Genomic DNA, 27,430 nt, shown 5'->3' on the forward strand with positions numbered 1-27,430 from the left:
GGCTATATTTAGCCCGCTTTAATGAGCTCAGGGTGGCAGACGTCCGCCTTGGGAGCACTTTTCTTGCGTATGTGCGCGTATGTCTGTGCTTGGCAAGGTTCCTTCTTGTGTTTGTGTGTGTGTGTGTGTGTGTGCATTATTGTGCATGTTGATGCGTTGGTGTGTGTCTGTGCTTTGCTGGGGACATGTATAGAGCTTCTGACACTTTAAGGGGTACAAAATGAGAAAAAAATTACTAGTTCATTTATATGTTTGTTTGAAAAATATTTAATGAGCATTATATGCCAGCAACTTAATAATGCCTGGCAGGGAAAATGGAGCGAAACAAACCCCAGCCCCAGCCTTTAAAGATCTTACAGTCCGGGTACAGTGGACTTCACTGGCCAGAAATCAACCACAAAACTGGAAGTATAAGGATTTGTTCCAGGGAAGAGGGCCATGGTGGTTTGGGGAGCTGCAGAGGAAGAATGATAAGCCCCTCAGGAGGAAGGAACTCTGAAGTTCATGTAGGAACCATCTTGGCACAGAGTGAAGGTGTGTTCAGGCCTACAGAACAGAATGTGCAAAGGCCCTGGGGTTAGAGGGAAAATGGGGTTGAGGGGCAAGTGGGGCGGGAGGTGGGCTGAGAGAGGGGATGTGGGCAGACCACATGGGGCCTTGGTCAGGATGTGGGAAGCCAGAGGAAAGGATGGTGTAGGATGACAGAATGATAGGTTTTTGGAGCAATTCGAATGTAGTGCACGGTTCAGTCAGGGTTATAGCGGGTAAAGGAAGACTCATGCAAACCGCCTAATGGGAGGAGAGTCTAGAAAAGGGAGTTTGTTCACAGGTTCACGGGTTGAAGGAAACCCGCACGGCACTGAGCAGTGCCCTGGCCATTCCCACCCCTGAAGCGTGGAAAGCTGCCCCCCAGCTCCTGCCCACAGGAGCTGAGGCCTTGAGGAGAGGCAGCAGCTTAGGGTGGCCTAGAAGGGAGGGATCCTCTCTCTCCTGGTTCTCAGTGGCCCTTACTGGCCAAGGCCCACGGGAAGCAAGGCAGGCTTTGCCTGGCAGCACCCATGGAGAGGGTGGACGATGGATCTGAGAGGCCAAGGGAGACCATCCTGCGTACCCACTGACTCCAACCTGAAAGGATCACCTCTTCCTGTAGTTTTCTATAAGAAACTCATGATTTTGACTCTGCATACCATGAGAGATTCACGCTTTGTGATTCAAAGGGTTTCTCCTTATCTCATTCTTGTAACCCAAAGCCCCCAGGTGTTTTCCCCAACCTGGTAGGGGAGTGGTGTGTGTGTGTGTACACGCACAGGAAGCTCTCTGTCCACACTTGTGAACACTGGGGGTTCTGGGCCCCAGCCTGGTGGTCCCTTTGGCGCTGTTCTAGAGCTCCTGGCCTAGAGACCACACCCTCTGAGGTTGCTCCTGGCTCCTGGAATACAGAGTACCCTGTACAGGTCTCTCTCCTCCCCTCAGCCTGGGGTAGGGGGTGGGGATCTCTTTTCAGACAAAGTAACTTTGTCTCTTCAAATCCTTTTCTCCTAGGAACAAAAGGAGTTTTGGAAACAAAAGCCAGGAAGTTCTGCCACAAACCTCCCCAGCAGGCAAAGAAGCCAGAACAAGGAGAAAATATAAATTAGTGTATCAGAAAAAACTCACCCTGCTACATGCACTTTTAAAAATTCTTATCTGCATTTTGAGTAGGTAGCACAAGTACATGGCATAAAGTTCAAAAGGAACCAAAGGTGATGTAAATGACTCCCTCTCCCACCCCCCCGCCAGGTCTCTGCAGAAGCAACTATTCTGACTGGCTTCTTATAGACCATCCCAGAGATAGTCTCTGCATATATGTACACATTCATAAATATTCATTTAATTGTATTTTTACATATACCCCCACACAGATGGGAGCAGAAGGTGCATTTCCTTCTGCACCTTTCTTTTCTCAGATAATAATATATGGAAATTATCTTACTCTCTCAAGACAGAGGCACATCACTCTTTGCAATGGCATAGTCACTGTATGGACTTTGTTGAGTCAATCCCTTATAGGTGGACACATACATTACTTTCTGTCTTTTGACTTCTTTCTAAATCGAGCGAAAATGGTTAGCCTTGGACCAAAGTCATTTTGCACTTGGACTTGGCATTGCTGGGTCAAGAGCATTTTGTATTTTAAATGACATTGCCACATCGCCCTCCAGAGAGGCCACGCTGGTTTTCTCTTTCACAAACACTGAATGAAGACGCGCTGTGTTCCTGCACTGTGGCCAGCATGGTGTTGATGATCGCCAAGCTGAAAAGTGAAAAGTGGGGGTGGTGGTTTACAGTGTTTTTAATGCACATCTCTCTAGTTTAGAGTTCTGAGGTCAAGCTCCTTTTCATATGTTCTGAAACCTGCATTCATTTTTAAGGGATTACAGTGCAGGAGTGTGTGGGTTGGGTGACCCGCTGTATTGCTCTGTGTGCTGAATCCAAGCAGGGCCAGGTCAAGCATGATGGGGGTTCCTGAATGGGGGAGGGTTACCCAAATGTCCAAAGAGGCGCCTGCTCCTAATAAGAGCCTCTTTCCCTTTCACTTCCCTGCCATGGATCTCCAAGGCTAGAGGTATTTGAAAGAGTGATAAGAATGTCCCTTTCTTGCTCCCTGCCTTTGTGGGGTGATGCTTTAGGAGGATGAGAGTCGTGGTCTGAGAACAGGGGTTCAAATTCCCACTCCTTCTATTTTATGTCCTAAGATAAATCACTCAGTGCCTCCAAGCCTGTCTTTTCCTCTGTAAAGTGGCCAAAGCACCCTGACCTTTTGGGATGAATGGGAAAAACTGAGACAGTGGGTGAGCACTGGAGACTCAGGACCCATCCTAGGAGGGCTGCATTTATTACAGGAGAATCACCAGGATAGGGTATGGAAGCCCTTGTAGCATCTCTGGGTCAAGGTAGGAAGGTTTTCTGGTAGTTGTATATCTGGAAACTTCTCTGGGCCTGATTCACTGTGGAGATGAGCTGGCTTCTCCACTTGGAGCTGCTCCTCGAGCTACCCCATGATCTCTTGGGGTGGCCAACTGCATGTTTTCAAGAGGCAGGATCTGAGGCCCAGGCCCTGAGTCTGGGCTAGTTTCTCACATGGCCCACAGGGTTTGGCCAGATGAATCCAGGCTGACAGGATTGGATGCTGACCCTGAAAGGGTTAAGGAGTAACAAGAGGGGCCTCAACCTCTAGATTCCCCAGCCTTGTTTGGACATTTCTGCTCACATCCCTGCTAAGGGTCACTTATATAACTTGCTTGTATAACCTCACACAGGAGAAATCCCTGCCTCCAGGTCATCACGGGTCATTCTTGAACTATAAACATTTCCTAAGTTGTGCTGAAACTTGAAACTGTCCAGAAACCGCCCCACCCCATCCATCCTGACTCTGCCCTCTCCTCCCTTTATCCAAATAATGCTCTTCAGGGATTTTGAGGCAGCCACTATGTTTCCTAGAACCTGCCCTTCTTCAGGCTGGACCCCTTGCCCTCTTGGCCCACTTCCTGCTGCTTTCCTGCATGGTTACTGGGCTCCAGATGTGCCCTCAAAGTGGCCCAAGCTGCTGGGCAGGACAAGGACCTCCTCTCCCCATTCTGGACTGAAGTCTGTAGGGTGTGCAGCCTGAGGCTTAGAGGTTCTGCTAGCCTGAGTCTGGCTGTTTGTAGCCTCTGTTCATATAACTGTGCTTGGTCACGTGACTTAGGCCTTTGCCTTGTGGCCTGGCCTTGATGATGTGATCCTAGGGTCTTGAGCTGGCTGATGGATTTATCTCGGCATTTTCACAAGTTTGGCCAATAACCAATGGAGTAAGAATCAGCAAGTGAAGTTGAGTTGATTTTGTAACTCAAACTCGGGATCATGATTCATTCATCCTGCTTCACATTGATTCCTTCCATTCACGAGCATTTCTCTTCCTTCTTGCATTCCTCATTAGCCTGTCCATTCCCAGAGGACTGGACATTTTGCTTTGTTTTGTTTATATAGTGTTTACATTTAGTGAAGTAGGGGGTGTGGCTTGTTAAAATATTCTTATAATCATGACGCTTGTACTGATGATTCAATAGATTTTTCATAAATAGTTCTAAACTAAGAGAAATTAGGAGCTCACTAGGGGGAAAAAAAGAAAAGGAAAACACAAACGTCACGAAAGTAGAAAGTAAAAGAAAGTCACCTTTTGTCCCACCGGCCTGAGAAAGCCAAGTATAAACACTTGGTGGTCTCTGCTGGTACACACATCATTTCTCACAGGCCAGGGCTAAGGTGCTGTGGAGGAGGGTGGCCTCCGGGCAGGCTGCAGGACAAGGTGATGGCTTTTCACTTGTGTTTTGAGGAGTGGAACCAAGAAGAGGGTGCTGAGCTCCCCCAACCACCTCAGCCAGAACCAACCCACTTTGCAGATTGAACTCCTAAGGACAATTTCATTGAACAAAAGATTTCACCAGTTTTAAAAGGTTTTAAAAACAGCAGAGAGAGGCCTGCTCTTCCTTCTGCTCCTGTGCTGTCCCCTCTGCACCTTGCCACCAGGCAGAGCCTTGCAGTCTGGCATGGCGGCTTCCTGCACCAGCCCCAGCTCATCAACCCACGCTCCCAGCACTGCTGTCGTGAGTGCTGTGGGTTCCCGACGTTTGTCCTTCTGCGGGCATCTCCCCGCTCTGCAGATGACCTCCATGTTCCCTTGGGGCCCCCAGGCAGTGACACTACTAAACAAACACCGAGGGGGGGTTGGCAAGATACACCTCAAGCAAACTCTAGGTGCTACTGCTTCCTTTCTAAGGGCTCCCAAAACTCTTTTGTTAATTTGTCCTAGGACTTGCCTAAGAATTGACACCAAGCTCCCTAGCTGGAATCATCTGCTTCGAAAACCTAGGCGACAGCTGTTACCTGCAGTTTCCTGGTTCCTCTTCCTGTCTCCGTAGTCCTCCAAAGCAGCTCACCAATCACGTTTGCAGGTCCCCTCCGGGTCCCAGGGTCTAATTCTGCTGGGCACAGAGGCTGGACCACATAGGGCACCTGTCCCCAACATGCTTGGACTCGGAGCTCTGATTGCCTGACTCTTAGGAGTGAATGTGGCCAGCCCGTCTCCTCCTATGAGTATGTCCCTTTAAGTGGCTTTACCTTGGGGATGGGGACCATGGTCTAAGTCCCCCTGCTTGCTGCTGATTGAGGGTCTAGATCTTCCCAGATTTCCCAGATATATTTCCTTCTTCCCATACCAAAGCCACTGGGTTCTTCCCCAAAGCGTGCACCTCTGTGCCCATGCATGTGCTCCCATGTGCTTCCGAGGAGTAGCCAGATTGGTAGATGCTTCTCAGGATGTGTCCCTGGTCAGAAGCTGGGCCCATTGCTGCTCAGTGGACACCAGGGGTGGCCATCAGAGAGATGAGTGGCTGCTGGGGGCAGGATGGAGGGCAGAATGTAATGATCAGCGTTAGCCAGGGGCTCTGCCAGCATTCATCCCTGTGGAGCGCAGGGGCTGGTGGAGGGGGGATGGAGATAGTTGGACTCTTCTGCCAAGCCAGGTGACACTTTGCTTAGGGTGCCGTGTGCGTGGGTGACACCCTTGGCTTTTGTCTCAAGAGCAGTGTGGCACATTGGTAATTAGAAGGGATGATCACGATTTGTGTCTTTTCAAGGTTGTGATTAAGCAAAAATAGCCTCCATTCTTCAGTTGGCAGGAGGAGCCTTGGTGAGCTGGGTGGGCCACCATCCTGCTGCCAGGGCTGGGGGGTGCAGGAAGCAGGCACTGCAGTAGCAGGCCTGCCTCAGAGCTTGTCACAAAATGTTGTCACAAAAACATCTGTGGGCTTATCCCACCCCAAATCTGGGCGCTGCAGGGACCCAGCCTAAATAAGGCCATGCAGACAGAAATGAACAGAAAGCGGAGGGAGCCTGATGACGAGGTCCTGGGGTCCCTGGCATGTAACTCCCCACCACCGAGGATACGGTGCCAGCAACTCTTGTCACCAGTGGCTCTGGGGAAGCCTTTAGAAGTAGGCCACAGGGCCCAGTCAGGCTGTTCTAGGACTCCCAGAGAGTCCCCAAGACCAGTTACCCTGGGGAAATGTGCTTCACTGTGGATGATGCTTCCCTGAACTCCATTTCTCTGGGGGATTTAACAACAGAGTTATCTCACAGGCCGTGAGCACCCTGGGACCTTCACTTGCAATTCGTTTTCCTAGAAATGCCATGCTAGGCCTTGGGAGCTGATTAAACCCTGCTCTCAAGGGACCCACAGTCTACTGGGGAAATAGAAAGCAACCACACAGCACTAAGCCAGGCCCAGCTCAGCATGCTGTGGGGTAACCATCTCTGCCTAAGTGAATCTGAGAAGGGTTTCCACAGGCAGTGGCAACTGAGCAGGGTTTTGAAGGATGAGTAGGTGTTTGCCAGTCTGCAAAGGGAGGAAGTGCTTACCAGGCAGAGGGCTCAGCGTGAATAAAAGCACAGAGGAGTGAAAGAGTTATATCTTGTGAGTGAGTCAGAGCTGGTGGCCTTATTGTGGTGGGAATGTTCAGTTCTTAAAAGAGCAGGGTCCTTGTGAGTGAGATATAGGCAGGGGAACCTCTAGGCTGCTTCCTGCGTATCTACTGTGGCCTCTGCTAACGTTGGAGAAATGCCTTCCTATGGGTGACTCTGGTCCCTTTAGTCAACTCTCAAGGGACCAGAGTCTAGATCATTCCTTGCAGAGCAAAGCATATTTGTCTTTTGTGCACGGAAAGGGAGCAAGGCTTTTTCCCCAAATAGCATAAGAGGTGAGGCTCTTTCCTCTTTCCCTTGGCTGGGGAGGAGGTGAGGGGTACTAAGAACAATCCTGCCTATATCCCACCCTCACCCAGCCAGGGCTGGCCTCAGCATTACTTGCAGCCGGAATGCAAGCTTGCTCACCAATCCCGTGCCCAGAGCACAGCGTGGGCCACTCGGAAGCCGATCACAAGCAGATCAAGGATGGGGGTGCTCCTCCGCCTGTGTAATCAGTGAGCGTGCCTGCAGCCCCTCCCAACGGAGGGTATGGTGCCTGGGAGATGGCAGGACCCTCATATCTTCCCTGTGACTTATTTATAGCTGCGCTATGGTAATTTGTGGCAATCACAGCATTTAATCCTGTAATCACACTGCAAGCAGGCACCCAGCCCGGCGAGACCTGGGACCCTGCCAGGGCTCAGGGAGGGACTTGGAGGCAGGGCAGGAGAGCATGGAGGCGGCCTTGTCCTTGTTCTATTAGTTTGGTAATATAGAGGGTTGATATTAAGAGATTCTGGCTAAAAGAGAAACCAAAGTAAGGGTCAGGTAAAGATAGGCTTAAAAAAACGAGCCCATGACAGCTGCCTACAGAACTGAAGCAGCCAGAAGGGGAGGGGGAAAACAGCCTCCAGCCCCGTGGTTTCAGCTGTGGCCCCAGCCCTGTGCCTCTCCCATGCACCCTGGGTGATGATGATAATGATAACTAATAACAATAATGGTAACACTTATAGAGCATTACTTTCCAGGCCCCGACCTAAGCCCCTTGGAACTCATGTGTTCTCATGACTACTTCGAGGGCAGTTCCTAGTATTATCACCATATTCTGCAGGAGAAACTGAATCTTAGGTCACACTGCTATTAAGAGACAAGATTCGAACTCAGCAAAATCCAGGGTTTCAATCAGGTCCCTCCCACCCCCAGAGGTGAGGGTCTCCTGGCTCCCCGCCTGCAACCTCAGCCCCGTCCTGCTGTTGGTTCCTCCTAGCCCACCTGCCCAGAGCTGCCTGTGGGCCACAGGCACCATAAGCGTGACTGCTTATCAAGGGAGTCTGGGGGTGGGGGGTTCCACACTCGGCTTCCTTCCTGGACATTCTCTTTCCTGCTGGCAAACTGCTCCATGTGAGGCGGAAAGGGGTTGTGTGGAGGCACACCCCGACTTCAGTCCCCCACGCAACGCTTATCAATGAAACAGTCTTATAAATGAAAGCCATTTCTTCCCCTGCACCACGGGTGGTTGTGTCCACCTCCCTGGGAAGATGTGGAGGTCAGAAGGGTAGGGAGCACTTTGTCCAGCATCGTCTTCTGTTGGATGAGGGCCCTCTTAATTGGGTTCACTTGCCAGCTCAGTCTGATTAGTTGTATGGCTGGGGGCAAGTGACCTGGATTGTTTGAGCCTCCATTTTCTCATCTATAAAATGGGGCTATAATAAGGGACTGGGAACACTAGATGAGATGATGCACATAACACTAGATGAGATGATGCTTATAACACATAGTGCCTGGTACCTAATACATGCTCAGTAAAATCAAGCAATCTGCTGTTGTCTTTTATTATGATCCTATCTGGAGGCAGTATCTTTTAGCCAAGCCCAGGCCAGGGGCCACAGGATGTTAGAAATAGGGCAGATTTCTGAGCCACTGGCAGGATTGTCGGTAGAGCCAGACCTCAGAACAAGTTTTTCCTCCTCTGTCTGCAAGCCAAACCCCTCCATCATGTAGGAAATGATTTCCTGTCTGTGTGGGCAGCAGCTTGAGCTCATAAAGCAGTTACCTTTAGACCAGGGTTGTGTCTGTGAGGACGGAGTATTTCAGAAATGTGCTTCCCTGCTGAGAGAAGCTCATTTGGAATTCTTTGTGGATGCGCCCTCCTCTGGGGCCCAGGAGCTGAGGAGATGTGGACTCAGACACGTGCTGGGCAGGGCACCCACCCACACCTCCTGTGGTGTGGCCTGCCAGGCTTGGGGAAGGGTCCATCCCAGATGTGACTCCTGAGGGGGCAGGAGGTGGGAGTGGATTATGAAGAAGGAAACATGTGTCCTTGTCAGGAACTGACAGCTCTAGGAGATCAATGAGTGCCCTGTTCCTGGGAGCAAACAAGTGGTTCACAGTCTAGCTGTTCGGTTCAGCCACATAGAAGAAATATTCCATCGTCCAGGGGGAAAAAGGAGAGGAGGCGGGGTCGGCTGCGCGGAGGAAGGGGTCCTCTGGTGGCCGGTGGCCTTGGGTGGGCGAAGGGGCTGCTGGAGGCCTCTAGGTCTCTCCACCTGAGGGCCCAAAGCTGTGACATTCTTGAGAGTAGAAGTCAGATCAGGGGCCAACGAACCTCTTGTAAAGGGCCAGATAGTAAATATTTTGGGCTTTCAGAGTCCTGTAAGGACTCTGGCAACTGCTCAAATCTGCTGCTGAGGCACAAAAACAGCCTTAGATGATGCGTAAATGAAAGAGCCTGGCTGTGTTCCCATAAAACTTTATTTGCAAAAATAGGTGGTAGGCGGGATTTAGCTGGCATGTGCTGAGCCTGGTGCTGGAGGAAGGGGAGCTCAGGGAGCTGATGCCAAATGTACTTCCTGGAGGAGGTGTGGGGTCTGGGCAGCTGAGAAGCAAGGAGAGTGTTTCTGGCAGTGCCCAGCTTCGCCCCAAAGTTCATGGGTGATGATGTGTGTGGTCCTATACTCTCTGAGGGTCACTTGCCCCAGGACTGAAGGCCAGAGATCTCTCTGATAGTGTCAAGCAGATATCAAAAAATTATCCATCTGCTCTAGCCATTTTCAGAGGACTCTCGGCCCACATTTCCCTCTGTAACAGGAAGTGGGAGTCATCCAAGGTAGTGCTGCTATTGGGGAAGGAGAGTGGGGTAGTTCCTCTCTAGGACACCCACCGGGCTCAGGGGCAGGCCCGTGATGATCTCTGGGGTTCCTCTCCTAGGAGAAGAAGGGGGCTCTGTCTGTGTTGATGTCAAAGGCAGGGCCTAGGCAGGTGACTCCTAAGCCCTGCACTATCTTCTGGGCTCCTCTGTAAGCCCCGGCCTCGCCTTGCCCTGGAGCGCACGACTCATGGGCTAGCGGGCCGAGGGAAGACTTCCCAGGCTGAGTGCTCCTCTGTTTCCTCTGTAGGAGAACTATACCGGGTTTCCTTGAGAAGACAGAAGTTCCCAGCCCAAGGAAGCATCGAGATCCATGAAGACAATGAGGTGGGCCAGGTTTCTGAAGGTGTCTGGGCCACCTGGTGGTCAGGATTCTGGGACAAGCCCTACTCTGGTTGTCAGGCTGCCTAGTTTTCACCTCGCTCTCCATTTGACTTGCTGTATGACCCAGGACAGGTCCCTGGCCTTTCCTGGCCTTGGGCTCTCGTCTGAACACGAGCATTTCTTGGGAGCCTCTTAGCACTGCATGGAAGGGCTTGCCCTCCTGCCAGACTGTGCCACTCACCCTGAATACCCAGGAGGTCCCAATCACATGGGGGCTGGAGAGCTGCCTGACTGGGAGCTGAGACTGACAGGACCCAGTTCCCCTGTGTGTGTGATTCTGTGTGCCCCAGCCTCACCCCGACCCCTGCTACCTGTCTCTATCCTGACTGATGTCCCTCTCAGGAAGGCTGCCAGCAGCGCACCTGCAAGACGCACGTCCTCCTGCTGGTGCTGCACGGGGGGAACATCCTGGACACCGGCTCGGGAGACCCTTCCTGCAAGGCATCTGACATCCACACCTTTACCTCCGTGCTGGAGAAGGTCATGCGTGCCCACTTCCCTGCTGCCCTGGGGCACATCCTCATCAAGTTCGTCCCTTGTCCTGCCATCTGCTCTGAGGCTTTCTCACTCGTCTCTAAGTGAGTCCCTTTCTCTTGTCTGGACCTCCTGAGTTAGTGGGGGTGGGGGGTGTTAAGTTGAGGTCCTGCCCTGTCATGTGGATACCTGGTGGGCAGGTGTGTATGTGCCCATCAAATGCTGACAGACCAGACCGATCACTGGTGGGAAGTGGTCAGCAAGGATCCAAAGCTATGAGCACTTGGGTTTGCAGTCCTCCTGTGTCTGGGGCTCCAGCATAGCTCAGGTCCACTTCCTGTGTACCATAGGCCCCGGTCTCGTTGGCCCAGATAATGAAGCTGGGACATGGAGAGGTTAAACAATTTCTCCCAGGATTACCCAGCGAATGGAGCCTGGAGTCAAATCCAACAGTCACACAATTAGAGCCCAGCGGGAATGTGTGCTCTTATGGAGGTGGCACAGGGATCCTCTCTGTGGATACCCAGAGAGAGGGGCCGGGGAAGACTTCCCGGAGGAGATGACTTTTGATTATGCTTTGAGAATAGTGTACCATGGTTAGGTGTGTGGGCTCTCTGGTCAGCCTGGGTTTGAATCCTGGCTGTGTGACCTGGGGGAAGTTGTCTAATCTCTCCCCACCCCAGCTTCTTCATCTGTAAAATGGGGATAATCATAATAATAACTACCTCCTGCTTCTATGCTGATGTATGTAAAGCACCTATACAGAGCCCGGCACATAGGAAGAACAGGGCTGGGGTTAGCTGTGCCGCTCTCTGTTGTGAGAGGTGATCCCTACTCCCAGCAGGGAGCCTGGGAGAGGAAGGCAGCATGCTCCCCAGCTTTGGTTCTCCATCCACCTGGTTCCTGTGGGATAAGCTAGGAGATCAGGGCCCACACTGGCCCTGTGGGAGATCTGGGGCCTTTGGGAGATCAGGTCAGCTGCTCCCGGATCCCTGGCTTCAGTGCTTCCAGGGGCCTGCTCTCTGTTGTGAGAGGTGATCCCTACTCCCAGCAGGGAGCCTGGGAGAGGAAGGCAGCATGCTCCCCAGCTTTGGTTCTCCATCCACCTGGTTCCTGTGGGATAAGCTGGGAGATCAGGGCCCACACTGGCCCTGTGGGAGATCTGGGGCATTTGGGAGATCAGGTCAGCTGGTCCCGGATCCCTGGCTTCAGTGCTTCCAGGGGCCTGCTGTGTGAGCTAGCTGACGGTGGATGCCTGGAGCCAGGTGGCATCCTATCCTCATGAATAGTGGGCAAGATGCCCCAGCACCTGCAGGGCCTAGTCTACCAGCGCATGTGCCAGATAGCTGGGACTGGAAACTGGGAACTTTCTTTAGTTAGGGATGCAAGGGTGACCTTGTCCCTCTCCCTTTCATGTCCACTCTTGAGGCATCTGTAGTAAGGTACCCTCACTAATGTGGGGCCTGGAGTCCATGGAAAGGGAGTGCCCAGCCTGGTACCAGTCCCCTGGAGAAGGGGAGCAGAACTCATAGTCAAATGGGGCTCAGCATGGGGAAGGCAGGATGCCCATAGCCTCTGCCTGGTTAGGAGAGAGCATGGGAAGCCTGCAGGGACCTCACTTTTCCCTTGGGCGAGAGAAATGAGAGATTTCTTTGCCCTCTGGGTTGGGAGCAGAGCCTTGGCTTTAATGATCTGTGTTCCTAGGAGATGGGCAGGGCAGATCTCAATCAGAGTTGGAAGGAAGGAAGGAGATTAGATCAGTGGTTCCCAAACCTGGTTAATAGCTCATATCCCTGGTGTGATTCTTGTTAAACTGCAAGGCAGTCAGGCCTTACCTCTGGGGCATCTGAATCCGAGGGGAGAAGGCCCTGGAATCTGTATCTTTACCAATTGCTCCTGCTTCTGCTCTGCAGTGGGATTTGGGACTGCAGCGCCGAAGGCAGCTCTAATGGTTGGGAGTTAATTGTGTTCCTTATAATCAATCTTAGCATACCTCCCCCCCACCCCGCCGCCTCCCTACAACATGCACAAACCTTATCCCCAGGACAGCTGAACTTCCAACCCAGGCCCCATCTCCAGGAAGATGGAAGCCACTTGAGGGGACAGCAGTAGGGAACTTGCCTCTCCCCCAGGTCGCTCCTTGCTTGGGCCATCAATCACCCCTAATCACTGCTGGGAGGGAGCTCTTTCTTGGCTAATTAAAATCTCTCCGGCTGCAATCGAGGCCTGTTTCCTCTAATTTGTGTTCTTTGGAGATGAAGAATGACTGTGGACTGGTCTTGCACACTGTGAGGTCTCTGCCACCTGTCCAGGGTGTTCTGAGTCCTGTCAGCTGCCTCAGTTTTTGTCAGGTCCCCTGGGAGTGTTGAGCCCTGGATCAGTCTGTGTTGAGACTCTTGGGGAAGGGCAGGCTCTGTGTATGGGGCAGGAAGGTGGGGAGTTCTGGCCTCCTTGGCAGTCCCTATTGGCCAGCTGGTCCAGAGGACAGAGGCAGGGTGGGTGGGCTAGGGGCTGGGCCAGGTTGCTTTGAGCTGGTCTTAGATGGGTCTGAGGTTTGCAGAGAGGGGGAACTTCCCAGTGGGGAAAGCCCCCATGCAGGGGCTGGGCAATCCACTGGTAGTGGGGATTTTATAGGAGACTCTTTTAGCCTTTTTTGCAAACCAAATGAAGGCTCTGGATTCTCTCCCTTAAAAGATGGGCATAATATCATGCATATAGCTATGTGTTCACCTTCAAATTATGACCAACAAATGATTCCATGCCTAGCTTACCTTCTGGCTTCCTTTCTTACGTTCCTCAAAGCCTTCCTTGAGGACTAGGTCAAATGCCACCGCCTCCAGGAACTCTGCCATGATGATATGTCCCCACTCTGATCCACCCCAGGCTTCCTCCCTAATTGGAGGTGTCCTCGGGGGTCATGCAGAACATGGAGAGAGCACTGCTGGCACAGGAGACCCCAGTACCTACTTGTATCTGGCATGGGTGCGGGGGTGGGGATGGGTATAGGCTTGGCTTCCTCTTTCCTCCCCCCCACATTCCCTTCCATTGCCTGCGCTTGGTCTAGTCTGGCTCCTGCCTGGGTCCTCTTGAAGTGCTCTCTAGCTGAAGGCCCGCTTCTTGGCCAGTCCGTGTTTTCTTCTGCCCAGTCCTAATCCCAGCTGCCCTAAACCTGCCCACCTCCCTGATCCCAGCTCGGCTTACTTTGGCTTCCTGTCTGCAGCCTGAACCCCTACAGCCACGATGAGGGCTGTCTCAGCAACAGCCAGGACCACGTTCCTCTGGCCGCCCTGCCCCTGTTGGCTATCTCCTCCCCGCAGTACCAGGATGCAGTTGCCACTGTCATCGAGCGAGCCAACCAGGTCTACGGAGAGTTCCTCAAGTCCCCTGACGGGATTGGCTTCAGTGGGCAGGTAGGATAGCCTGCCCTGCCTCCCTGTTCCGGTCCCTGCCGGGAGAGAGCCTGGATCTGCTGGAGCCATCAAGACCAGGCTGTTCTGAAGCCACAGTTTCTGAGATCAAAGGAGGATTTTGAGATCTTTGGGTTTGTCCTCATTTTACAGATTAGAAAACTGAGGCCAACAATCAGAGTCTAATTTTGAGCCCATCTGATTCCTGACCTAACTCTGACCCATGATCTTGGCCTGATTCCTGTCCTCAGGTTGATCCTAGTGCCAGGTTGAGCATCCCTCCCCTGTCGGGGCTCTCAGTGGCTCTGGGGACAGATTCCCTATTCTCTGTGGACAGGTGACTGTGCTCTGGCTGGGTGTGGGGGTGAGGGCAGTGGGGGCCAAGCCTGAAGTTCCATCTGTGCCTTCTCCAGGTATGTCTCATTGGAGACTGTGTGGGGGGCCTCCTGGCCTTCGATGCCATCTGCTACAGTGCGGGGCCCTCGGGCGACAGCCCTGGCAGCAGCAGCCGGAAGGGGAGCATCAGCAGCACCCAGGTGAGGGCCAGATGGTGGGAATGGGGGTGGGAGCTGCCTTGGAGTTCCCCTTCCTGACCCCAGGGGCCCCTCAGAGGGCCTTTGCTTTTATCCCTTGAAGTCCAGGATTATTTCACAATCCTACAGGAGCAGCAAGAAAGTATTCTCACAGGTGAGGAAACCGAGCTGCAAAGAGGCTAATTTGGGGTCTGATCCCTAGACAGCTGGTCAGAGTCCCACTGGGTCCCTGATCCATTTGGAAGCAGCAGGAGGCCTGACGTCCCCATTCCTGCATTGTGGCTTCCATTCTCTTCTTAGAGGAGCTATTGCCTCTCACACCTAGGAAAAGCATTCGTTGGTGTCTGGGGATGAAGGTGGGACCCCAGAATCCCTGGTGACCACAGTGCCTTCCTTTCTTCTGCTTGGCCCCAAAGGATACCCCTATTCTAGCAGAGGAGGAGTGCAGCCTGGCCAGCACCAAGCGTCTCAGCAAAAGCAGCATTGATGTCTCCAGCGCGTTAGAGGATGAGGAGCCCAAGAGGCCGTTACCAAGGAAACAGAGCGACTCTTCCACCTATGACTGTGAGGCCATCACCCAGCATCACGCCTTCCTATCTAGGTATCCACCTCTCCTGCCCCCCCTCCACCCGCCCTGCTCTGTCTGCCTTCCAGCCAAGAGTCCAAGAGAGAGAAGACATTGGCTTAGGGTCATCTGGGAGGCCTGTGACCAATCGTTTGTCCCAAGCCTGCCCACGGGGCCTGCGGACAAGCACCAGGATGCTGGGACCAAGGCCACCCCGAGGGTCCTGTGCTCCATCCCTGCTCATCCCAGCTTGCAGACAACCAAGGACAGCCACTGTCCCTCTCTGAGCCCCAGCACTGTCTTCTGATCAAGAGTAAGGTCTACCCAGCCTACTTCACGGAGGTCTTAAGAACTAGATGAAACAGATGTAGGTGTTCGTCCCGAGGCCCCTCCCCTAGGTTGTGTTCTTATTACTCAGATGGCAACAGAGGTGGAGCAGGCTGAGTAGGGATCCGCAGCCAGGCATTGAAGAGCTGGGCAGATTCCGGCCCCTCCATCCCCATTTCTATACACCACACACATTCGGAGCCAGCAGACCCTCCGCAGAACTGCCCCCCTTAACTTCCTCGAAGAGACGTGTTCACGCACACTGGTTAAATGAGTTGTTTGCACGTTTATTCAGGAGCCAAAGGGGCATAGCCCCGAAGGGGAAGGAGTGCCTCCTTCCTTCTTTCTGCTCTCCTCAATTCTCTCCTCCTTGCCGCCCTCCTTTCTTACCCAGCCAACAAGTGTACTGAGGTCATCAGAACTTTCGGAAAGACATCATCTCACACCCATAGGGAACCACTGTTCACCTTTTGGATTCTTTTCTTTCTTTATCTTTTCATGCTTTGCATATAGTTTTACTTTAAAAAATCCTATTTTGTGATTACTCCCCTCCCCCCCCATATAACTAAACATACTTGGGAACTGTTCTTAATAATATGTTACTGAGCGCATGGCCAACATCTTACCTAATCCTGGTAATCGGATGCTTTGACGGTTTCCAGTTCCTCAACAGACCCACTGTAATTAAACCGGAGTGAGTGACCATCTTGTACATCCACGCTGATGTATATATTTGGGTTATTTTGTTGGGCTGGTTCCCGGGGGAGGGATTACTAGGTCAAAGGCGCTGCATGTTTAAATCTCTGACTATTTAAAGCCCCTTAACAAGTTATCATTCAGAAAAGCAACTGCATTCAATCAGGGTTGCAAGGTGAAATCCCAGTATTTCTGGTTCATCCTTGAAAGATCCTTTGAGAAAGCCCCACATTTGGAGAGTGACAAGTTGGAGGCTTTTGGTAGCTGGTCGAAGACAGCCAGCTTTGCCCGCTGGTGTAGGGACAGATGGCTGTTTCTTTGGCAATTAAGTAGTTGGCGGGTGTTTAGGGGCCACGCTGTACACGAATGTGTATCGTTAAACAGAGTCAGTGTCCTCGCTGTGAGATGCTCACACTGCCAGATGCAGGAGGGGTTTCGAGACTGAAGGTGCAACCCCTAGATGGCCCCTCACGGAGGGTGGGGGGGGCTTGCCCACACTCTCTTAATGATTTCTGCCACCCCCTTCTCCTCCAACTTGAGTATTTCCACTGAATTTGCGTGCAGTTCATCGATTCATAGATCATGTCACCCTGCCGTGTTGCTGTCAGCTCTGCACTGTGCCTCATGCTAGCTGGCAGGTCGGGGAGGGCCCCAGTATTCCTGCTTATCCTGGACAACTCGTTCTGGGGTGTGGCTGCCCACCCACTTGAAACATCAGTGGATATGTGGCATGGGAATGGTTAAATTCTATGTCTCATGTTTTTCTTTTTAAACTCCGCTTCATCTGTAAGCTGAAGGAGAGGGAAGACCAAGCTGTCTGCATCTGTGTTTGCGCGATGCCTGGAATATGAGTTACGATGAAAACGCTAATCCTGGCAGGACTGACGTCATCCAGTTAGTGGGTCTGTTGTCCAGGCTGGACTCCCCTGTATACAGAGCAGGGATTCACAGTGTGGCCATCTTGACACCGCACGATGGGGCAGGCCTGCCAGCAGGAGGATGCTTAGGTGATCTCAGCCCATATTCGTGAATAAATTCTCACTGGCTTGCTGTCATGCATATTGAGTCAAGTGTCATCTAGGGTTGCTTTTGTGCTATAATGGAAGCATTCTGTAGATGTGCTGGTGGCTCTAGGGCCCCAAAGTCTAACGTATTTGCCACCTGGCCCTTTAGAACAAAAGCGAGCAGCCCCCTGCTGCAGCCTCATGTGGGTCAGGGCTGACATGGTCACCACCTTGTGATGGGTCCAGAGAATGGCCTCCAGTTCTGAGTCCTGCCCACAGGTGGAGGCCTGGGCTCCATCTGCTGACTTCAGGCTGCCCTACTAGGTGAACCCCCCCATGGCCTCAGCGCTGCCCTAACCTGCCCTCCATGTCCCCCTTCTGGCAGTATCCACTCCAGTGTGCTGAAGGATGAAGCCGAGCCCCCTGTAGCTGGGGGCCCCCAGCTCCCAGAGGCCAGCCTGAGCCGCCTGGACTTTGATGTGTCCGACTTCTTCCTCTTTGGCTCACCCCTGGGCCTGGTCCTGGCCATGCGGAGGACGGTGCTGCCTGGACTGGATGGTGCGTGTGGCATGGGCTGGGACCTGAGATACTTTTGTGTCACCTGGATGTGGTGTCAGTTCCTCAAAGTGGGGAGAGAAGGGGGTGAGGGGCAGGAGCAGGAATTGGGGTAGATGGGGAGAAAGAGAAGGAAGGAAAAGGAGGAGAGAGGAATGTGAGAGGCCAGTTTCCCCAGGTGAGGCAAAAGTGAGGTACCCCTGCCATGTGCTCCTGAATGAATTGTGGCCCCTTTGTCTGGCTGCTGTGCTCTGTGCAGAGATAAGCTATAAGCATTTACCTTATTGCACCCACCCCTCCTTCCCGGCGCCCAGGCATACCCACTGCAGCCAGGTAGGTCTCACCGACTCTGCATATACCCAGGCCTCTCCTCATGCAGCCCCTGTAGCCGCGAATGCCTCCCCCTACTCCACGCTGAGGCGATTTGCACCAGCAATGATTTAGCAATGATCTGGGAGTGCAACAGTCTGGAGACACCTGGGAGAGCAACAGACCACAGCTCCTCAAACTTCTTTTGTATCAAAACTTACCAACAACTTGCAATATGGAACAGATGAAAAGGAAGAGGCTCTGGTTGAAGTGGGGAGAGAAGGCAGAACCCCATGTCCGCCCTTCCTCTCTCTAAGGAACCCTAGGGCTCCCCGGGTGCTGAACCTTCCAGTCTCTTGACTACCCAGAGAGGGAAGCACAGGATGGCGTGGCGCCCTCAGTGGAGACACCTGCTGGTCTCTGAGAGAAGTGTTCTGCGGGCTCTGTCAAGCTCTTTACCACCAGGCATAGGCTTTGCGTGGGGTGGGACAAAGGGGCAGTTTTCTTGGCTCAAAGACGCTGGTCAGTTTCATAGATCAGGTAGCAAATAAGTGAAAATTGGGAGAATTTAAAGTCATTTGACTAGTGGAAACAGGGACGGAGGACCTACTAGGAAGAAGGGACGGCCCAGAGAAAGGGAAGCAGAAGCCTGATGGGGGCGGCAGATGTCCCCCACGGCTGCAGGGCTGGGTGCCCGTCGCGGTGCTCGGAAGTGGGGCACACTGGTGAAGGCTTGAATGCCCAACTGAACATAATGGCTTTGATCCTGTTGGTGGCAGAGAACTGTGGTGGGTTCTTAAGCAGAGGAATAAGCTCCTCAAGGCCGTATTCCAGGGGGCTCTTAGGGGGAGGGGATTAGGTACTAGCAAGGGACTTTCCACGTGTTCCTGCACCCCCAGGTCTCCAGGTGCGTCCTGCCTGCAGCCAGGTCTATAGCTTCTTCCACTGCGCAGACCCTTCTGCCTCGCGGCTTGAGCCACTGCTGGAACCCACATTCCACCTGGTGCCACCTGTCAGCGTACCCCGCTATCAGAGGTTCCCACTGGGCGACGGACAGTCCCTCCTCCTCGGTAGGCTCTTGGGGGTTTGAGAGAGTGCGGGCCCCTGCCAGCAGGCATTCTGGGCCACCATTTCTGGTCCAGGCCCTCTGAGCTGTCAGCTGATGGAGTGACTAGACCCAACCAGCAGGGTGTGTATGCTCTTGGGGGAGAAGAGAACAGGAAAAAGCTGCCTTACCACCTTCAGAGCAACTCACCTGTGTGAGTACCTGCTCTGTAGAGACCCAGGTTCTGCCCCCTGACCAGGTCCTATGGCTGGTCCTCATAAAACTCAAGCTGTCAACCCTGACTGCAAGTCCAGGGATCCATGCTGAATGCTAGTCCCCAGTGCCCAGCCTGGACTCTGGAGGTATAGGGCTAGAAGTGTCTCATCCTAGTGGGCTTCATGGAAGAGGAGTCCTTTAACCAAGGTGTTTGAGCAGGTGGAGAAGAGCTGGTAGGTGGGATTGGGGGGATCGTCTAGATGGAAGGAACCATGGCATTGAGGACAGGGGGGTCTGAGGAAGGGCTGGAGACCTCTGGAGCTCTTGTGGGGTGAGCCAGGCTGAAGTAGGGTAAGGTCAAGGGGAGGCCTGTGAAGAAGTCAGGGATTAGGAGATCAGATCCTTAGCTCCAAAGCTCAGTGGAGGTTTAACCTGAGCCTGTGCTGAGGTTTGGACTGGGTTTGGGGAGGGGAGCTATGCATATGGCTCATTCCAGATTAAAAACCAGCCCCACCCATTTCAATGGACCCTTCATTTACAAAGTCCTGCTATGTCAGGAGCTGTGATGCATGAGAGATACTCAAAAACTGTCAATCATCCTAAAATGCACCCCTTTTTTGTCAGGGCATCCTCTTGCCCCCAGGGTTTGCCCTTGCTCCCCGGCTGCAGACCCCATTCACTTCTCTGCTCCTCCACGATCCTTGGTGGTTCAGGAGGGGAGTCTGATACAAGAGCATGTGGTCTTGTATCACAGGGGTCACCCTGTGATTTCCCATGAAATCTTTCGGAGGAAGATTTGGGGGAAATCTTCCGGAGACACCCTTGGCAGTTCTATTGGTGGTGGGGGTGGTGGTGGGGACCCTGGCTCATGCTGGTATAACCCACAGACTAGGTGAGGTGAAATCCAGTAAAGTCCTATGGTGATGGGCCCCCCCCCGGGCCGGGGGAGAGGGTCAGGTTGCCTGTTGGACGGTGAGTGAGAGGGCCGGGGACTCCTTCCTGAGCACCCAGCCTCCCTCCTGGTCTGCTGTCGGCTCAGCAGCACGGGCAGCTCTAGCTGAGACACACCACCAGGCCTGACTGTGCCATTCCCCCTCCAGCTGATGCCCTGCACACCCACAGCTCCCTCTTCTTGGAGGGCAGCTCCCGGGGCAGCCCGCCACTCCTGGAGACCCCTGCCTCGCCTCCTCAGGCCCTGAGGTCCCGGCGCCTGGGACGGAGGATGAGCCAGGGTAGCTCCCACAGCGACAGCTCAGACTCCTCCGACAGCCTGGCACCTGAGGGCGCCTCCCGCAGTGAGTGGGGGTCTTTGGCGTCCTACCTGCCTGGATTCCAGGGAGAGGGAGCTTCCTGTGGGTGGCTGCTGATGCCCCACCCAGGGCTGTGGAGGGCGGACCTCCGGTGGGAGGAGGGTGAAGGAAATCCAGATTGAACTGACCTCAGAGAGAACTTTGACCTCTGACCCTGGGGCAGGGCCCTCACCTCTGACTGTGGCTAGAGCCACGACCTCTCCAGGACTGGACTGAGCTCTGACCATGGCCAGAGCCCTAATTGTAGGGCCTGGTTTTCCATGGGGAGTCCCTGCTCACCAGGAGCCATAGGGTGAAACCTGATATCTCCATGGGCCTGGTCCCATTCCTGGGGAGCAGTTTGTGGCACACATCCTACAGAAGGGGTGTCTGGGCAGAGTGGGCTGCTGGGTTGTGGGGTGGGTTGGATGGAGAAAAACAGCTTATTTTGAACTGGGTGCTCTGGCCCAAACTTGTTCCTCAGTGGCATGTCCACCATGGGGTCTGTGCAGTGGGGTTCCCAACTGAGCCTTGGGTCCAGGCCCCGGGCAGGCCACCCTATCCTCATCTCCTCTTGAACTGCAGTCACCGCCAAGTGGTGGGGTGCCAAGCGCATCGACTACGCCCTGTACTGCCCCGATGTCCTCACAGCCTTCCCCACTGTGGCCCTGCCCCACCTCTTCCATGCCAGCTACTGGGAGTCCACAGACGTGGTGGCCTTCATCCTGAGACAGGTACTGCTGCCCTCTTGGGGCCTCTGGAGCACCTGTCCTCCCATGTCTGGAGGATAGACTCAGCTTGGGTCTTGGGAAGGCACTTCCCCAAGTGGAAGCCGCATGGCCAGACAATGAGTACCATAAAGAACGCTGGCTTCTAGAAAGCTAAACAGAATCTGCAGACTTGGGGGTGAGGAGGGCAGGTGGCAAGTAGAGGCAGAACATAGAGTAAAGCTTTTGTGGAATGTTGCTGGCAGGAAAGCAGAGAAATGTGATGATACTGGAGAGCTCTGGGGCTCCTGGGAGGACATTTTTGCAATGGCACTATTACAGCATATTTGGGGGCTAACACGTGATCCAGGGGAATGATCAGTGCTGAGGATTGAGAGGGGAGCGCTGCCGGAACAATGTTGTTGAGAAGGTGGGAGGGGCTGGGGTCAGGGCTCCATGTGGCCCTCGGTGAAGGTCACTTGCTGTGACAGAGGGGGAGGCAGAGCATGGGCACAGACCCAGGAGGCTGCTAGGTTTAGGCAGGGGAGGAGGTGCGTGGAGGCTGTTCCCACGCAGAGCATTTGGGAGATAATGTTCTCTGACCCCAGCTATCAGGAGAGGGTTCCTGGGGTCCTAGGACTGCCAGCTCCTGAGGTTCCAGGTTGGAAGGTTGGGAGGCCTGGAGGAGGGCCTAGCTGTCATTAGTCTGGTGGGCCCTGACACCCTGGGAAGGAGGGAGAATGCGTGTGATGGCTTGATGTGCAGCCCTGCTTTCTATCAGGTGATGCGTTATGAGAGTGTGAATGTCAAAGAGAGCGCTGGCTTGGATCCTGCAGCACTGAGCCCTGCTAACCCCCGTGAGAAGTGGCTTCGTAAGAGGACCCAGGTCAAGCTGCGGGTATGTGCAAGCTGGGGTCGTGTACCAGGTGGCTGGGGACTTAAGGAGGTGGGGCTGCCCCAGGGGCTGGGGTGTCCACTTGGCAGCAAAGATCTTTGATTTGCCCCCCAGAGCTAAGTGCTCACACATGCAGGGATTCATCCTGCTCACTACCATAGCAATCACCACCTGACTCAATGTTGAATATGGCTTGGTGGGGTATTTGCCATGAAAAAGGGAGGCACACCCCGGTGGCGCAGCGGTTGAGCGCTGGGTTGCGAAGCTGCCCGCAGCCTCTGCAGCGCCGGTTCGATCCCCGGCTGCTCCCCGGCCACCGGAGGAGGGTCCCACATGGCGTGCAGACCTCTCCTGCCGCCCGCTGCTCCCCTCAGCAGTGTACTTCAGTCCTTCTGCCTGCTCTGCTCCCTGCTCTGGCTCTGGTGAATTCTCTCACCCTCCCACGCTTCTGACTGTACCCAATGCTTGTATAAATCAATCAATCAATCAATCAATCAAATAAATCTTTTTTTTAAAAAAAAAGAAAAATGGAGGCACAGATTAGGCAGAAGATGGAAAGAAGGATTCTCAGAGTAGGCCAGAAGTAGGGATTTCCTGAAGAAGAGTCTCTCTGTAGGGTATTGAAGTATGAATAGGAGTCTGGTATGGCTACATTCATTTATTTACTGGGCAAATAATCCTCTGTGCCTGCTCTGTCCCAGGCCCTCTGCTAAAGAGTGGAGCATAGTGATTTGCAGACACAACCACTGCTGTGGTGGGCATTCCCAATCTCATGGGAAATCAGGCATGGACCCCAACAATAGTTCTAAAAGGTAGATGGTGATTGATGCTCCATGAATCAACTTGTTTTTGATAAACATATTTATTGAGATATAATCACATGTCATATAATTAACCTACTTAAAGTGAAAAATTCAACGGACTTTTAGTGTATTCATTTATAGATGTTAGCAAGTCATCACCAAAGTCAATTTTAGAATTTTTTCATCACCTCAAAAAGAAACCACTAATCCTTTAGCTAACTTTCTCCTATCCCTACTCTCCCAAGCCCTAAACAATCAGTAATATACTCTTTATGTCTATAGATTTACCTATTCTGCATATTTCATATAAATTGTGTCATACAACATGCTGTCTTTTGTGCCTGACTTCTTTTCCCTGGCATGGTGTTCTCAAGGTCATTCATTTTGTAGCATGTATCAAAATGTCACTCCTTTTTACGACTGAATAATATTCCATCACATGGTTATACCACACTTTGTTTATTCAGTCACCTGTTATTGGACACTTGGGTTGGTTCCACCTTTTGTCTAATAAGATAATGCTGCCATTAATATTCATGTACAACTTTTTGTGTGGACATGCATTTTCATTTCTCTTGGGCATATACCTAGGAGTAGAATTGCTGGATCAAATGGTAACCCCAGTTAAACCATTTGAGGAACTGCCAAACTGGATTCCAAAGCAGTGCACCATTTTACATTCCCACCAGTAGTGCATGAAGGTTCCAATTTATCTACACCCACATTCACACTTGTTATTGTCTGCCTTTGATTCTGGGCATCCCAATGGTGTGAGATGGTATCTCATGTGGTTTGGATTTGCACTTCCCTGATGACTAGTGATGACAAGCACCTTTCCATGAGCTTATTTCCATGAATCAACTCTTCCCTCTTCTGTGTTCTTACAAGAGGGCCTGAGTCCTATGTCCAGCAATGAGAGGGGAGGGTTTGCCTGCCTCCCAGCTCGGGGACCAGTGCAGAAGAGGTGACTGCACATGTTTAGGGAATCAAATTAAAATAGGTGGGCACTGAGGGGAGATAGACCTTCTCTGGGGCATCTGAGAGTGTTTCTTGCAAAGTTAGGTCCTAGTGGCTGGGCTAGTATGTGGGGGCTGAGGGCCAGGGATGACATGGAAAGTGGGAGGCCCAGTGTGAGCAAAGCCCTGGGGGGGCCACTGCTCTGGCCTAAAAGACCCAGAAAGATGTAAGAGGGGAGCTGCAGGAGGCAAGATAGACGAGGTTACCCACATGAAAGAGGCTTTGATGATGAGCTCAGGATTTGAACCTCACCATTGGGCACTAGGTGTCAACAGATCTGGGTTTTATAAAATGATGCATCTCCTGTGGAGCGTACTTTTGGATGAGGAGTTCCATTAAGATGCCATTATCAGCGCCTAGATGGGAGGTAACGTGGGTGTCAGGAGACACGCCATGTGACAACTCTGTGAAGGAAGGGGCAGCAGGCTGAGTGACTTGGGTGCTGCACCCAGGCTGAGAAGGTGGGAGGTCAGGGCCAACAGAGGCCTTCATGCTATGGAATGAATTGAAATCAGAAGTGAAGAGGGATGGGATGTTTTTTTACTTATAGATAAAAGATGTGATGCTCAGGATTGATCTGCAGTCATTTGGGGTGAGGTGGGGTTGGGGGACTGAGCAAAGGAAGAACAAACCAGAAGGGCCATGAGTTGTGTTGGCACTTGAGGTTTTGCTGCACTGTTCTCTCTACTCTTGTACATTTCAATCTCCCACTGAGAAAAGATGGCTGCTAAATGGCCATTGGATTTGAGCTGGGATGTGGAAGAACCAAAAGAACCAAAATTGACCCGGCAGTTTCCAGCCCAGGACCTAGAAGAATGGGCTGTGAGCATGGACTGTCATCAGAGGGCCGTGTGGGCGAGTGAAGAGCAGAGAACGCACATCTACAGGAACCCCAGAGCTCCTTGGAGACAGCATCAAGCATCTAAGCTGCGGCTGTTCTCGTGGGTCTAAGCCGCCTCTGTTCTCGTGGGTTCTATGGGAACATGTATCTGAAGGTCTAATGGAAGTAAATTGAAGGCATAATTCAGCAGATCCACATGCCCCTGCCAATCCTAAACACAATGTAATGAAAAATCAAGGTCAAGCTGACTTGCAAAGGTTGACCGGGCTTCTTTCCCCCCAGAACGTCACGGCTAACCATCGGGCCAATGACGTGATCGCGGCTGAAGATGGCCCACAGGTGCTGGTGGGGCGGTTCATGTACGGGCCTCTGGACATGGTGGCTCTGACTGGAGAGAAGGTACCCGGGCCGGGGCATCCTCTCCTTGACCCATCCCACTTGCACCAGGTACCTGTGGTACCACACGGGGCAGGCCTAGGCTGGGGCCGAGGGAGGGCTGGCTATGTGTGGGAGCATGGGCATGCAGGCCAGGAGGACAAGCAAGGAGGGAGGGATGAGCTTGAGGCTTCTGAGGAGTGCGAAGTCGCTGAGGCTGCAGAGAGAGAGGAGGCATCGTCAGGCAGTACCCCAAAGCCTCTGTCTTGCAGAGGGCTCCCCAGTTGTGCCCTTAAGCCAAACCTTCCAGTGCCCCCCTACCCCCACCGGCCTTCAGTGAGTTCCCTGCCCTGTTACCACTGCAGGTGGACATCCTGGTGATGGCGGAGCCGTCCTCGGGCCGCTGGGTGCACCTGGACACAGAGATCACCAACAGCAGTGGCCGCATCACGTACAGTGTGCCTCGGCCCCGGCGCCTGGGGGTCGGCGTCTACCCCGTGAAGATGGTTGTCAGGTAAGGCCTAGGGGACACTCTCGTGGTGGCTTCATTCAGCCAGGCTGGTCCAAAGATGGCGTGCTTTCCTTTGGACCCCATCCCTGCCTGTGTGGAAAGGAGAAAAAGGATGGGTCATCAGCAGGGACATCAGGAGATGCCACCCAGATTCTCTCTGCCCCTGGCCCTAAGCTGAGTTCTGACCCAACTGCAGGTGGATCTCTGGCCTCAGGCAGACACCTAACATGGCGCACGACTGACCATAGGTGGGTACCTTTCAGGGGCGACCAGACCTGTGCGATGAGCTACCTCACGGTGCTGCCCCGGGGCATGGAGTGCGTGGTGTTCAGCATCGATGGGTCCTTTGCGGCCAGCGTGTCTATCATGGGCAGTGATCCCAAGGTCCGGCCAGGGGCAGTGGATGTTGTCCGGTGAGTGCTGCCTCCCTGCCAGGGACATGGACTGTGTTTTTTCTGGTTTCTTCTAGTTTCTGGGCTGGGAGCAGGGAATTTCTGGCTTCGTCTCCTATAGTTATTTAATGCGGGTCCTGGAGAAACTCGTTGCCTCTCCATAGTCACTCACCCTTCCTCCCTCCCTCCGTTTTCTCTAACACCATGAGCACTTGCCATCTCTCACTGTCTGATCCCATTCAGGGTAAAATTCATGTGTCTGGTGATCTATTGCTGGTTAATAAGTGGCTCCTGACTTAGCAGCTTAAGATAATTATTTATCATTCTCTGTCATGGTTCTGAGGATTGAGTGGGCTCTGCTGGGAGGTTCTCACTTGGGGTCTGTCTAGCAATTGCAATCGGATGATGGTCTGGCCTGGGGTCATCTTAGGACTCTGCTGGAGTGAATGTCTTCTCCCTGTGGGAGGGTCTTCTCTCCACGTAATTTCTCCAGGTTGCTGGCCTGTGTGATCTCAGCTAGTCAGACTTTGCATGTGGTGACTGATTCCTTGCATGGCTGCTGGCTTCCTCTGGCTCCTAGAGACCCAGTGGACGCTGCTAGGCCTCTATGCCAGTCTGGGAGTCAGTCCTCCTCACTGCATTCTGTTGTTATAAGCTGCCAGAGATCAGCCCAGATTCAAGGGGAGGGACTACCTTATAGGACACGTGGCTCATTGGGGCCATCTTTCAAGACCAGCTGACACATAGTGGTAATTAAGAGGTGGGAGCTATTTCAGCTGACTGGAGAAAGCAGAGCACCTCTTCCTGGGAGAGGTGGCATTTGAGTTAGCCCTTGATGGATGGAAATCTAGCTAGCTAGTTATCAAAAGCAAGTCATGCCATTGTACAAAGATGAGCAAATGCAGAAAGTTGAAAATAAGATAATACAAAGCTTAATTTTATAGATTAAGAAAGGGGACCAGAGTGTCCATCATAGGTAGACCATGTGTGAAGAACAGAGTGGACATTTGTTCAGGGCAATTGGATTTGGGAGGCCAGAGAGGACAGGGCAGGAGGAGAGGCTGGAAAAACACACTTGCCAGGGTGGTTGTACTGCTAAGAGGGGTGCAAAAAGGACTTTTCCAACAGAAAAGTACCACTTTAGTCCTTGCCTCCCTCCCAGCACCCCTGCCTCCCTCTATCCTTTCTTGAGACAGACTCTGGGCCAGGCTCTGTACTGGGTACTGATGCAGAGAGAGCTCCCAGTTGGAGAAAACTCACAGTCCAGAGGGAAAACAAATCATGGACATGAGAAACTATAATCCAGGACCCTAAGTGATCAGAACCCCAAAATTGGGACTTATCCAGAACCCTGGGGGTTCTCAGGCTGGATCAGAGGACTGCCCTGCCTCAGCTCAATAACAGCGATTTCTTTGGGGAGAGATTAGCCTAATCAAGGGCTTCTAGAAGACAGTTGA

At 52.8% G+C, this 27,430-nt stretch overlaps 1 protein-coding gene across 1 annotated transcript in view; it reads left to right on the forward strand.

Moving 5' to 3' along the window:
• Window positions 1–27,430, forward strand: part of PITPNM3 (PITPNM family member 3) — a 91,184-nt gene that overhangs the window by 54,023 nt on the left and 9,731 nt on the right. Inside the window, exons 5-17 of the mRNA XM_037491624.1 lie at window positions 9,879–9,955; window positions 10,355–10,590; window positions 13,707–13,896; window positions 14,307–14,429; window positions 14,843–15,027; window positions 17,404–17,576; window positions 18,782–18,952; window positions 20,244–20,438; window positions 21,018–21,166; window positions 21,921–22,037; window positions 24,978–25,094; window positions 25,436–25,584; window positions 25,845–25,994. Coding sequence (XP_037347521.1) covers window positions 9,879–9,955; window positions 10,355–10,590; window positions 13,707–13,896; window positions 14,307–14,429; window positions 14,843–15,027; window positions 17,404–17,576; window positions 18,782–18,952; window positions 20,244–20,438; window positions 21,018–21,166; window positions 21,921–22,037; window positions 24,978–25,094; window positions 25,436–25,584; window positions 25,845–25,994 — 2,032 coding nt within the window. The remainder of the gene's footprint in view (window positions 1–9,878; window positions 9,956–10,354; window positions 10,591–13,706; window positions 13,897–14,306; window positions 14,430–14,842; window positions 15,028–17,403; window positions 17,577–18,781; window positions 18,953–20,243; window positions 20,439–21,017; window positions 21,167–21,920; window positions 22,038–24,977; window positions 25,095–25,435; window positions 25,585–25,844; window positions 25,995–27,430) is intronic.

Source organism: Talpa occidentalis, unplaced genomic scaffold (genome assembly GCF_014898055.3).
Source record: "Talpa occidentalis isolate TD23 unplaced genomic scaffold, MPIMG_talOcc4v2.1 talOcc4.7, whole genome shotgun sequence".
NCBI classification, from domain to species: Eukaryota; Metazoa; Chordata; class Mammalia; order Eulipotyphla; family Talpidae; genus Talpa; species Talpa occidentalis.